At 41.1% G+C, this 13,295-nt stretch overlaps 1 protein-coding gene across 1 annotated transcript in view; it reads right to left on the minus strand.

Annotated features, from left to right (window-relative positions):
- Positions 1-8,549, minus strand: part of LOC149814246 (uncharacterized) — a 38,783-nt gene extending 30,234 nt beyond the window's left edge. The window contains exons 1-7 of the mRNA XM_089989952.1: positions 8,397-8,549; positions 5,688-5,743; positions 5,469-5,593; positions 4,244-4,400; positions 3,637-4,049; positions 2,284-2,775; positions 2,003-2,123 (exon numbers count right to left, since the gene is read on the minus strand). Of these exons, the coding sequence (XP_089846078.1) occupies positions 2,003-2,123; positions 2,284-2,775; positions 3,637-4,049; positions 4,244-4,400; positions 5,469-5,593; positions 5,688-5,743; positions 8,397-8,465 (1,433 nt within the window). The 5' untranslated portion in view covers positions 8,466-8,549. The remainder of the gene's footprint in view (positions 1-2,002; positions 2,124-2,283; positions 2,776-3,636; positions 4,050-4,243; positions 4,401-5,468; positions 5,594-5,687; positions 5,744-8,396) is intronic.
- Positions 8,550-13,295: the final 4,746 nt, after the last annotated feature.

Genomic DNA, 13,295 nt, shown 5'->3' on the forward strand with positions numbered 1-13,295 from the left:
TTTTGCATAAGCTTTTGTTCATGTAGCTCATATGACCACAATTCGTACACTGCTAGCAGTAGCTATCATGGAGTAGTGGGATCTTTGGCAATTAGAGGTCAAGAATGCATTGTTGAATGGGGATTTATAAGAGAAAGTATATATGAAATTACCACAAGGATACTTAGATCCAGAAGGCAGAGTATGCAAGCTTCGCAGGGCTCTATATGGTCTCAAACAAGCACCTTGACCTTGGTTTAAGAAGTTCAGTTCAGCAGGAAGGTCACTTGGTTTTGACCAAAGTCATCATGATCCTGCTTTGTTTGTATCTTCCTCTGCTCTTGGAAAATGCATATTTCTTCTTTATGTAGATGATATGGTTCTTACTGGAGATTACATAAATAAGACTAAAGAAACAAAAAAGAAGCTTGGCCAATATGTTCAAGATAAAAGACTTGGGGCGTTTGAAGTATTTCTTTGGGCTTAAGATAGCCTAATCTCCTAGGGGATTGTACTTGTCCCAACATAAGTATGCTACAGATTTGGTTGTAAAAGCAAGATTGACACATAACTCAAAACAAGTAAATTTCCCCATAGAGGCAAACTTGAAGATGAGGGTAACTGATGGCGTTGACCTAGAGGATCCTGTAGTATACAGACAATTAGTTGGGAGCCTTATATATTTGACTATATCCAAACCTGGTATAACTCATGCAATTCATGTAGTGAGTCAGTTTATGAGTGCTCTCAGATCAATTCACTTAGCAGTCGTACTCAGGATCATCAGGTATGTCAAAGACTATACACTATACTATGGCATGTTTTTCTCATCTTCATCCGGCAAAGAGTTGAGAGCTTTTAGTGATGTTGATTTTGAAGAGTCCACTAGAGATAGACTTTCCACTACAGGGTTTTGTGTCTTTCTTGAAAACTCTTTGATCTCGTAGAAGAACAAGAAGCAGCAAAGGGTTACTTTGTCCACTGCAGAAGTTGAATATAGTTGCTCAGATTATTTGGATGTGATGGCTATTGAAGGAATTAAGAATTTCATATGATAAAAAACTCAATTATATTGTGACAATACAAGTGCTATTCATATTGCCAAGAATCCAAAATTTCATGAGCGCACTAAGCACATTGAAATAGATTGTCATTATACAAGGGCTTATGAAGATGGGATTATAGCTTTGGAGCATGTCATCTCAAGGAATCAGATAGCAGGTGCGTTTTCAAACAGTCGTTCTCCTTTGCATTTTAGTTCTTTTCATTCCAAACTTTGAATGATTCCCTTACATCCTTCCAAATTTGAAGGGGAGCATTAAAAGTATATGTCATATAAAGTAGTATAAACATGTGTAAAGTAAGTTTATAAAGTTATTATCTATAAATCCTATATTAAAGGGGGTATACTTATCTTTTATCTTTTATTTTGATGTACTCTAAAGGGGGTCGACCCTTTTTAATACGTAAGAGAGAGTTCTCTCATGAGTGAGCACGATAATGAGTCTTTGTTCTCTCCTTTTGTTTGTTGTCTCTCCTCTAACCCTAAACTCTTTCCTCTTGTTTCTCACATTGTTAACATTTCAAATACCCACTGTTGTAAATGACATTTTTGTCCTTGTTTATAAAACAATTCGTGTATGTTATCTCATGGAATTTTTGTTGAATAAATCAACAATGAGGACATTTTAGTCATTTTACAAAACAAAGGTCAATCTAGTGATTTTAGGACCAAGCATGTCATTGAAACATAAGCTACTAAAGCAGGCAGTTAAGTGTAATTAGTGAAATGTTATGCAGCTTTCTGTATATTGCTCTTAAAAATACCACCCACCAACTTTAAACAACCCAAGCCACGTGAATAGTTATGGAGTTGAAACAAATCCCATCTTCAACTGACTCTGGCAAAAGTCAGGTCAGGCTACCAGAGCCTACATTCTAGAAGGTTTGCAAATTATTTGTAACAATGCTTAAGAGGCAAAAAAAAGAAAAGAAACCAATATCACATCTGATTGAAGCATACCTGCTCTCAGAGCTTTTATTCACACCATCACTTTCATCTTTGGTATCCTTGGTGGTCATGGCAGAATCAGTAACATTCTTGCTTTCCTCCCCATTTTCTCCTTCCCATACAACCTCAGTCACTGAAAATCAAGCCCATAAGATCAGGAGAAAGCATTTCAAAAATAAAATAGTCAAGTCATGCACCACAAAGAATTTTTGCTAAACATATAATTGATACTTTCCAATTGACTTTGCAAAAGCTACAAAATAACAAAGGCAATCAAACACACAGCCAAGTACCTTCTCTTCCCCGATCATCAATTTGTGTCTTGAGAACTTTTCTTCTTCTGGGTAGAACAGCAGCAGAATCAGTTTTCTCATCGTGATCTTTATTTGATGCTTCAGGAATTAGAGCCTGGACAGACTCAGAGGAAGATATTCCAGACTTGCTTGTGCTTGGGGCTTTTGTACTATTCTTCAAGGACAGACCATTATCGCTAGAAATGACTTTGTGTGTGTCAACATTGGGCTCATCAAAATCCATTTCCTTTTTCAACAGAGTAGAGTCACTGGTAGTGCATTCAGATCCAATGATTGTGCGGCTTTTAGGAGGCTCTGGTGAAGCAAGACTAATTACAGCTTCATCATCCTCTTCATCCGAGTAATCAAAAACCACCCTCCTCTTTCTATTGCCACTACCATTTGAGTCCCTTCTTCTATAGTCCTTCACATCATCATCACTGCTGACGGCATCTGCCTCTTCATGGGCACATATTTGAGCATTGGAACTCACTAAATGAAAACAAGAAAAAGGAAATTAACATTCAAAAACAAAATCTGCATTCATATCTTTAACCAACAAAAACATAACATAATGGAGAAGAACAAAAATTTGAAAAACAGAATATAGCCTAAAGATGCTTTGGGAACCATGGTGTGGATTTCTAGAAGTCAAGGACAAAAAAGTAGTCCTTACACAGTAACTCAATGACCACCTGTAGAGTTCGGAAAACAATTTTTCATAATTTCTGAAATTTGCAGACCCCATAGATTCTTCAAAATGTGTTAAAATAGATTTTCTACCCCTTGTAGAATTCTATTTCACCCTGTCAACACAAAAAACAAATGCACCCTTAAGGCAATCAGAATGTCAGAAACATTAAACCATGCTACTTTTGGGGTTCATCCCTTGGGGTGCAACCTGAGAGCAGAACAAATATCTAAGATGTGACCCTATGCGTCAAGGAGTGCCATCTGTGGAGCTTTGGGACTCGGCTGCTGTTGGACCACACCAATGACCAAACTATACTCTGTTCTACTCTCAAAAGCCAAGATAACTCAGAGTTGCAGTAGCACATTCTGATTTATACAACCATTTTCAATTCAAAATGTCTGAGAATCTGACAAGACCTTGGGAATCTCTTGAATCTGCATGTTCCTAATAGGCGATATAACTCAATAGATTTCCCAAGCTCCTATAAATGGATGTTCACATCTGGGTGGACATTGGTTGAACTTGCTCAGCATTCAACCCAACAATGGATCCCAGACTTGTTGGATAGTGTAGGCCAAATCCTTAATCCAGTATGTAATTCATCAAAAATGGATTAGAACCATCACTTGGATCTTCATATGAAAGGATCTTGCACTTACAAATGGGCTCAGAAATATTCTTGGCAGCATCTGTGATGGAACTGCAGGCTTTAGGTTTTGAAGATGCACGTCCCCACAAGTTTGCAAGTGATCCTCCAGTTCCTGATGAGCTCTTCCCGTTCTGCCCTTTCTTTCTAAGAGCAGAAGCAACTGAGGCCTTTTCAGAATCAACAAGAGGTTTAGTGCTCTGAGCACCATTCTCATTGGGAGCTTCCTTTGTGTTGTTTGATGCCTCGAGAGAAGACTGTGGTCCTATTGATGAAAATGGTTTTGGTTCAGTTGGCTTCTTTAGTATGTTATTACTTGCAGGTGATACTGAGACCCCCACCCCACTCTTTGGCTCCACCGAAGCAACATGAGAAGGCTTCACATCAGCATTGTGCTTAACAAAAGAATTTGAAATTGCACCATACCTGAAAGATGGAATTTGTAAGATCAAAGCTTATAGCTTGCTGTGCAGATTGCATAAATTCGTATGAATTCATAAAGCATAAAGAAAGACATGCATCCACAAAAAGGTACACACATTCAACCATCAAAATGGGCTTCTCTGCTGAAATCTACTTTAGGCCTTAAAATGAATTGGACGAAAAAAATTCTATCATACCTGTTGTCCCACAAACAGCTGTCAGCAGTCAAAGATTGACCAAAAAGCTCTTCTGTCTGTACATATTCAGCACTTAAAAGTGCTGCAGGGTCTTTAGGAATGCAAGCTTGCACACTGTACACCTGAACCGAACCATCCGTAAATTCCTTTTGTGCTCCTGCATCATTTTCAGGTTACAAAAATAAGCAACCATCTGAAATCAACCAATTCCTGAAAACTATACACATCAAAAGGAACACATACTTGCAAACATTCTTCCCATTTACTGAAAAGTGTCCCATCATCATGGTGTTAGGCTCTAAGATAAGGATAATAGGCAATGCCTTATGTCATTAGTTTGATTGTTGCAGATTTGAAAATGTGAGTACGACATCATGCAATCCCCTCAACCCCTGAAAGCTTTATGTTCTTCTCTTTTATTTTGGTGGAGGGTGACATTAAGAATCAGAAGTGTGGTGCATCACATGCTCAAGGTTAATTCCTGCATTTGTGTGTGTGTTATACCCCATCTATCAATCTGATAACGTATTTAATTTTCAGAACATCTCAAAAATAAGATATCCCTATCAAAACAACTTTTAGGAACCATGTATTGCTAAGCTGAAAGGTATAAAAAATAAAAATAAAGAAAAAAAATTAAAATAATGTTTCTAACAAAATACGTGATATAATCCCAAAAGTTTTCTTCCGGCTTTAGATACATATCCTACAATGATAAAATAAAATTAGTTCTATTGGCAGCAATTCTAAAAAACTTAACAGTGGTGTAAGAATCATTATAAGATCATCTAAATTAGCTCAAAGGTCAACTTCCCTAAATTTGCACACTTGGCTGTTACTGCTCTTGCCTTTTATCCACAAGACTTATCTGAATGTTTAATAGAACATTATTCGGCTTCACCAACTCTATTAACAGGTTCTCTCAAAATATCCATGGGTAGGCACAGCAATCAACCTGAATCGATGATCAGGCAGGAGAAGTACCATTCAACATATTCACAATCAGCTAAAATATGAGGATCATGCAGTAATGCTATGAAATCAACTATATGCTATACTGAAAGAAAGAAGCAGATGATTTGTGTAAATCAATATGCTAGCAATCTTAACTGACAGAAGTTTCTCCATGCATGAGTCACCAGTATAAGCAATAACTTCTCCCATGTTAACTGATAGAATATATGATATTTTGTGTACCAAAAAAATATACACCAGCCAATTTTACCAGCAAGTTTGTCTTTCGGAGCAAGTATTATAGAATAACTTTGAGGTTTGTTCTTCAACCACCCAGAGAGTGCATATATCACCTCCAACTCACCACCATGAAGCTCAACAAACTCCTTAAGCACCCTAAATATGTTGATAAAATTGTGGTTCAGATTGTAAGTAAAGAAAATTAAATGCATATTCAGGTAACTAACTAAAACATCAGAATATAGTCTACCTCTTAGCATCATTAGACGATAAAGAGAAATTGCGACTGAGCCACTTGTACGACACCTGAAAGCAATTTCATACATCAGAAGTCACAACATCCTTTAGCAGAATTACTGGTATTAGTTTACACGCTTCAAAAGAAAAAACAGCACAAATCAACTTGAGGAAGGATCATTAAGAAGGCAAAATTCACTCCTATATCTAATATGAGACAAGAGATACCAGACATAAGATCAGCAAAGCTAGAAAGAAAAGGAGGAAAAAGGCAGTTCAATCAGATCATTCATCCAGAACAGTTGACAAAAGCTGCAGAATCAGTGACGAATAAAAAAAAAACAGATATTCCATAAACTGTGATCCATAATATATATGCAAAGTTGATAGAGGCATAGTTCAACACCACAGTTAGCCGATCCTCTAATGTAATGACACGATGTATTCAAGTTTGCTTCAACAAAAACTGTAAAACAAGCTTTTAGAAATTTCAAAGACACCATACTACCGTCCAATGTATAATACATGAATTACAATAATCTAGGATGATATAGAAAGCCAGCTTCTTAATCACCTCCTTCTGTTGTGCTACATTTAATGGATGTATGATACTATCATGCTTTGGACACATTTGGGCAAGTGGAGTTCGAAGCACTATCCCACAATCTATGTAACATGGTACTTCTACCAGCCCCTTGTACCCATGTCGTACTCGCATTGGTACTTCAGTATTTGAGTATGGTCAACTGAGTTTTCGACTTAACTTGACTCATTTTATCCATTTCATGATCCAATCAACTTGTAGATAACACTTGGGGTCAAAAGAGTTCAATGTAACTATATACTTTTTTATTATTAATTGCTAGTTAATTATATATCTTTAACATGTTTTGGACCTTTAGATCGTATTCACAATCTACAACTCCATGTGCAGAGCATTTTGTAAAATATAGTATAGTTGTGCATTTTTCTGTGTTAAAATATATTTTGGAAGTAGGTGCCTACCGTGAGCGAACAGGGGTTTTCAGGGTGTTTTGCACAAATCTGACATTGCAGATGTGTTTGGCATAGGCGATTTACTAGAAAACTACACTTGGATCATGTTCTTTCGATGAGAAAACATGAATTTTTAATATTCAATATTTATGAAAATTATAGACCATCAATTTTTAAGCCTTATAAAAACTTACCCATGTGTTGGAATTGGAGGATCCAAGAGTCCATTCCTATAAAATCAAACATGTAGAACACATTTTTACAGTCATGTATGAGAAAAACACAAAAAAACAATATATATATATATTGAAGCCCAATATGCTGGCAGGAGGCACAGATCGAAGTAAGCATCTCTCTCTCTCTCTCTCTCTCTCTCTCTCTCTCTCTCTCTCTCTCTCTCTCTCTCTCTCTCTCTCTCTCTCTCTCTCTCAATATATATATATAGAGAGAGAGAGAGAGTATCATTGATCGGGGTCAATGCAGGGGAAATGAATGCATTCCCAACTATAAGTTAAATAAATGGAAGTGGAATAGAAGGCGGAAGCAGCGGGTTCAAGCCCCGTTAGTCCCATGCTGTCCTGAGATCCTATGAATCGATAAGGAACATGAAAAGCAGATGAATAATCATCTGTTTCTGGGAAAAATTGAAGAATTTCTTGGGAATGAACCCCTTGAATTGAGAGACGCTTGGCATTCCAACCCAGTTCCAACAAAGTGAAAATAAGAAAGAGTTCTTATTGTTTGTTCCAAAATGGATCCAATTGAAAGGGAAAAGCAATGATCCAAGTTGGAATGATTTCAAAATCCAAATAATCCAACGTTAATAACCCCGTACCTATGTGACGTAGTCCACAATCATAGGTAAGTAAGAGCATCGAAGCACCCCTTAGAGGCACATATCTATAGTGTAAAACACCTCCATGACAAACGAAAATGATGTGCACCAAGGACCTATTTCTCCATGAGAAGGTGAGGAAATGAATCCCGCGGTACAGTGGAACCTGGTCTCTGCTTCCCAGATAGCAAAAGTGACCTAAACCAATCAGGTAACAGAGTCCCACTTCTCCCCATTTCCCTCGTAAAACGAAACAGAAACAGAGTGGATCTAATAATATAAATAAATGCTGAAGATTTATATGAGGGAAACAAACTCACAATAACATTGTCGTATATTCTTCTGATATTCGTACGATTTCTAGATGAAAGTTTACTGAAATCTCATAACACTTATTTCTAGACTACGAGAACTCCATTCGTTCAATTACTGATTTATTAATTTCACCAACAAAAGGGGCGAATTCAATCCCAGTTTCCTTCCAATCCCGTAAAAGAATCCATTAAAGAAACAAAGATACAAACTATCACCTACCCCAATAGGAAACCCGATTCAGGAATCAACGATAGACAAACATAGACTACAAAATCAACACAACAAACAAAGATAGAAGCTATCGCCTCCTCACAAGAAGAAACCCGATTCAAAAACCAATGATGGACAAGCATAAACTACAGAATCGACAAAACCAACTTAAGAAAAGAGGCAAAATTATAGTTTGACCAACAAACAGGAAGAACTCGGACATAATTTTCCTCCAAAACCACATCAAAATCATCTATAATCCAAAATAAAGAACACCCACAAGAAGAAACCAACTCAAGATCACGATTCGCCAAAACCAACATTAGAAAAATAATCGGGAACGATTATGGGAGGATGAAAGATTACCACTTGAAGTTTATCGCTAACAATAGATTGGATGTCGTCGAGGATGCTGGCGAAGTCGACGGCCGCCATCTTTAGATGGTCTAAGATCTCTCTCTCTCTCTCTCTCTCTCTCTCTCTCTCTCTCTCTCTGCTGTTTTGGCGGAAAACCCTCTCTGTATCGCTCCGCGACGAATCTTGGGCATCGCCGTTTCCCGCCTTTCTTGTGACCGAGCCTGACTTGATCTTTCGGTTCTCATGGTTTTCACGCGGTTGCGGACGAGTATAGGGGGGCAACAATTTTTTTATATATATTTACGCGAACAAAACCGCCTTTAAATTAAAGACCTAGCCGCACCCACTCTGTCTGCCATACTTACAATCAATGTCCTGACAGCTTAAAACTCTGTGAGCTTAACCTTGCCGCACCCAGGATCAAAGACTTGGCCTGGCCTGTCTTAACCTGTTGTACCAACGGTCACTGTTCCAACAGTGTAAAACTTGGCAGGTGCCCCTCGACCCCCAAGGAGCCTTATACTTCGCCTAAAAGAGGGTACCCATCAATGTTGTTAAAATCGATCTGAATCAGCCGATCAAATTCATTTTTATATTTTTTAAAAAGGTTAGTTTTTTTATATTTTAAATATTTTTTCGTTTAATGACACATGCCATCTGATGGTAAAAAGTTGTTGTTTCATAAACGATTTGATTCGTTTCTTAGGTTTTTTTAAGAAACCAACTCACTTAGTGAACTGATTTTTACGACTTTGGTGTTCACGTTAAGGTTCGAACTCAAGGTAGAAAGAGACCTCCTTAACCACGACCTGGAGACCATGTGAGCGACTCCTTGAGATCATATCACAAAAGTTTAGAATAAAAAAAAAACAATTCTATGAGATAATTTTTTTTTTTTGTTTTCTTGTATTTTTATGGTGAACACAAATAAATTAAAATTTAAGAAAAATGTGTAACATTAAAATTACGTTATCATATAAAATAGCCCTTCTCATAAGCCATAGGTGATACGAGTTTTTGTAAGATGATATTATAGTGATATTTTGGCCTTCTAATTGGGCAACCAAAACTTTGCTTTTTTTATTTGTATTGTTCAAATATTGCATGTATTTGTTGGGTGGCCAGGGGTGAAAATAGGTTGGGTGTGAGTCAGATCATGATAGATCCGAATCTTAATTTTAGTGGATGAGTTTGAATATGTATTTAAAGCCAAACTATGTTTGATGTAGCATAGTTGAGACTAGGTCCAATGAATAAAAGTTTAAAACAATCGTTTTCCATGTAGAAAAATATAGCGGATCATTTTTTTATACGTGTCCACCTATGGATCCAATAAAAAAGTACCCACCGAAATCCATATCTTAACCGAAGCTGAGTGTGGAAGTACATTTCATCTTATTATAAGATCTTTTATTTTAAACATAGTTCGTCTAATTTGGAACAAAGGACTGATTAAATTGATTTGCTTGCAACCCGAGTAGGCATTAACCAATCACCAACTCAGGTTGAGCCCAATGTAACCTCAAGGCTCGGCTGGATCTTGGCTCGGTCAACAAGTTGGTCCATGATGCAGCCACGAGTTTTGACATTGAAGGCACGTTCACTCACATTCTTGTGAGATTCATAATCTCATACGGGGGCTCCACGTGGCTGATAGGATCTGTCAGTGCACGTCGCTTTGTGGTGGGATGTTGCAGGTTCGAAACCTAGTGGTACTTTGAATATCAACTGATGGGGGTCTGCTTAATCTCAGCTTGCCTTTAAAAAAAATAGTTTTTAAATAATGGCCTCCAAGGGTGTTTGGTAATGGGGTCGGGTTTGATGCCATAAAATAGCAGTTGATACAACCTGCAGCTGAAGACCCACGTGGCGGACCGCCCTCACCCCGTGGTTCACTCAGGGCGCACTTGTGGAAGCTTCTAGGAGTGGTAAGAGGCCACGCCCGGCCTGTGGTACGACCACTACCCTACAGCAAGCATGTCATATGGGCAGTTTAGGAAATTGGCGCACGATTGGGCGCCAGTGTACAACCCTGTCAGACAGGCAATGGTCCTTTTTGTCAGGGAGTCGTTAGGGTTGCCCTGGTTTTGTTTTGCACACAGCTAGGGACCACCTTTGTAGGGGCCTATAAAGCCCCCTCACTTGTAATGTTTTGGATATCGAATGAAAAAAAGATTCCTTCTCTCCCTCCGCGAGTTCTCTAGTTTCTTCCCTCTTCTCCCCTTGTCTGCCCTTTTCTATTCTTCCCCCTCTCTACTTTGCTCCCCCTATCGGACCTAACGATCTCTTCACCTTTCTCAACCTCCTCTCTTGGGTCGGCACCCCTTCGCAACACACTTGTTGTAAGGGCCTCGGGCCTGGGCGTGGTTCTTCCAGCCTCCCGTTGACACAAGCTGCTCTGTGTACCTTCACCTTGACGCCATGCATCTCCTCAGCAAGTAGCAAAGAGAAGTTTTTAAGGCATAGGAAACCAAGGCCTTATCAATTGGTATCAGAGCAAATGTGCGCTCTATTGGGGCCATTGTGGAGCACAATGCGTGCCTTCACATGCATCTGTGCACCCCCCACTGCACGCGCACTCCTGCTTATTCCCCAAACGCGTGGGCTACCTTGACGTAATGCTCAACATCCATCGTGAGGTCTCCCCTACGGGTCTGCTTTGTCTCTTGCCCACACGATGGTGCCTCACGCATCCACATCGTGCCACCCTCGCATCACCTACAACGTGCCACCATAGCCATGATTGTGCCTCCATTGTGCACAAAAGTTTTGTTGCAGGCCACCTATGGCCAAGGCGAGGCATCCGCAAATTTTCCCTTCATGCATCAAAAGTGTGTGAGGTTGACCCCCACAAATGGATTGCGAAGGCAGTCGCATCACGTGCTTGCTCCTGCCTTCAACTCAGTGGCACGCTGCCACGCTCCTTTATCTTCAGCGCTCAAAGTGTGCACCTTCAATGCTCAATGCATCGCTCTCTCTCTCTACCGCGCCCTGTGCACCTCAACTCTGTGTGGTTGTCCTTGCCGCACGTCGCATGTCATGTGCCTCACGCGCACCCATCCCTGTCGAGTACCTCCCACACAGGTTAGCCCCTGCAGTCTGCATCGCTGACACCTTGTTGCCGCATAGGGGTACCTACACACTAGGCACAAATGGAGGTAGCGCCATGGGTGTCCAAGCTGGCAGCCATGCGTGGAACTGAGTGTGCGAGTGACATCTCCACACTACAAGAAGATGGCTTTCAACTATTCATGTCAGCATACCTGGAACTGGAGGAGCATATGGTCTCAATGTTGGAAAAGATGTCCAAGTTGGGTAGGCCTCCAAGCTCTCGATGAATGATAGTCATCCATGGCTGCCTTCAGCATCTTTATATGGAAGTAGACGAGCAATTAGCCAGCACAAACGAGTCCTATGAGAGTGTGGGCCTTCGAGATATTTGTCATACTCTTGAAAGGCTGGAATGGAAGCTGACCGGGGTAAAAAATTTGTGAACGAGCAGTCTGCTTTCGATGGTCACCGAAGGCCGTTGTGAAGTGATTAAGAAGGTGGCAACCTTCAAAGCAGAGTGACAGGAAATAAGCCATAGGCTAAGGGACAACTTTGTCAGGAAGAGGTAGTGCTTCTGCAAGCCGAGCTAGCCTCATTATTCGATCGACAATGTGCTAATACCTGTAGAAGCAGCAACACAAATCTGACGCCTGTGTTGAGCATGCATCTGGCAGGCCCAACAGGAGCATCAACCGCACCAAGGTAGCGCGACTCACCATCGCACGTTCTATTGCCCGCACGTGGGCCACTAGCCTTGCGTGCCCTCACTCCTACGCAGCAAGCACTTGTGCACCTGCACTACATGCGCCTGCATGCCTACTCCACCCACGCCCACACACTGGTGTGGCACATGTTTATGTATGACCCTTCTCTGTGTGTCTGCACTGCACGCTTCTACGCGTCTTCTGTCCATCTGCCTTGCATTTTTTCCCATGTGTGGTCACCCACCTTCGGTCTCCTTCACCATGAAGGCACAACTGAGCTCGAAAAGAAGGTGGTCATCGAACCACGGGGGGGAAAGGAATCACCTTCCATTCGACCCAGGCAGACTGTGACATCATTGGGGGGGGTGAGGGGCGAAGGGATCAAACTCAAACCCATTCCATCATCCTTGCACGCACCCAGTGCAACAACACAGCTTGTCGTAGCTACCGTAGACAAAGGCGGCTATTAACGTGTCATGCAGCCCTGTTTGACATGCATCTCTGCACGCCAAGGCAATACAGCACCTTGAGGACAAGGTGGGACGGAAGCGTGGTGGATTTGATACGACCCACAACTGAAGACCCACGCGACGGACCGCCCTCACCCTGCGGTTCACTCAGGGCACACTTGCAGAAGCTTCTAGGCATGGCAGAAGGCCACGCCCGACCTGTGGTATGACCACTACCCTGCGGCAGGCATGCCATAGGGGCAGATTAGGAAACTGGCGCATGATAGGGCACCAGCGTATGACCCTGTCAGACATGCAATGGTCTTTTTTGTCAGGAAGTTGTTAGGGCTGCTCTGGTTTTGTTTTCTGCCCAGCTAAGGACCACCTTTGTAGGGGCCTATAAAGCCCCCTCACTTGTAATGTTTTGGATATTGAATGAAGAAAAGGTTCATTCTCTCCCTCTTCGAGTTTTCTCATTTTTTCCCTCTTCTCCCCTTGTCTGCTCTACTATCTTCTTCCCCCTCTCTGCTCCCTCTTGCCGGACCTACCAGTCCCTTCACCTTCCCCAGTCTCCTCTCTTGGGTCGGCACCCCCTTCGCAGCACACTTGCTATAAGGGCCTCGGGCACGGGCGTGGTTCTTCCAACCTCCCGCGGATGCAAGCCGCTTCGCGTACCATCACCCTGACGTCGTGCATCTCCTCGG

Source organism: Nuphar pumila, chromosome 15, assembly GCF_984573655.1.
Source record: "Nuphar pumila chromosome 15, dmNupPumi1.hap1.1, whole genome shotgun sequence".
Lineage (NCBI taxonomy): Eukaryota > Viridiplantae > Streptophyta > Magnoliopsida > Nymphaeales > Nymphaeaceae > Nuphar > Nuphar pumila.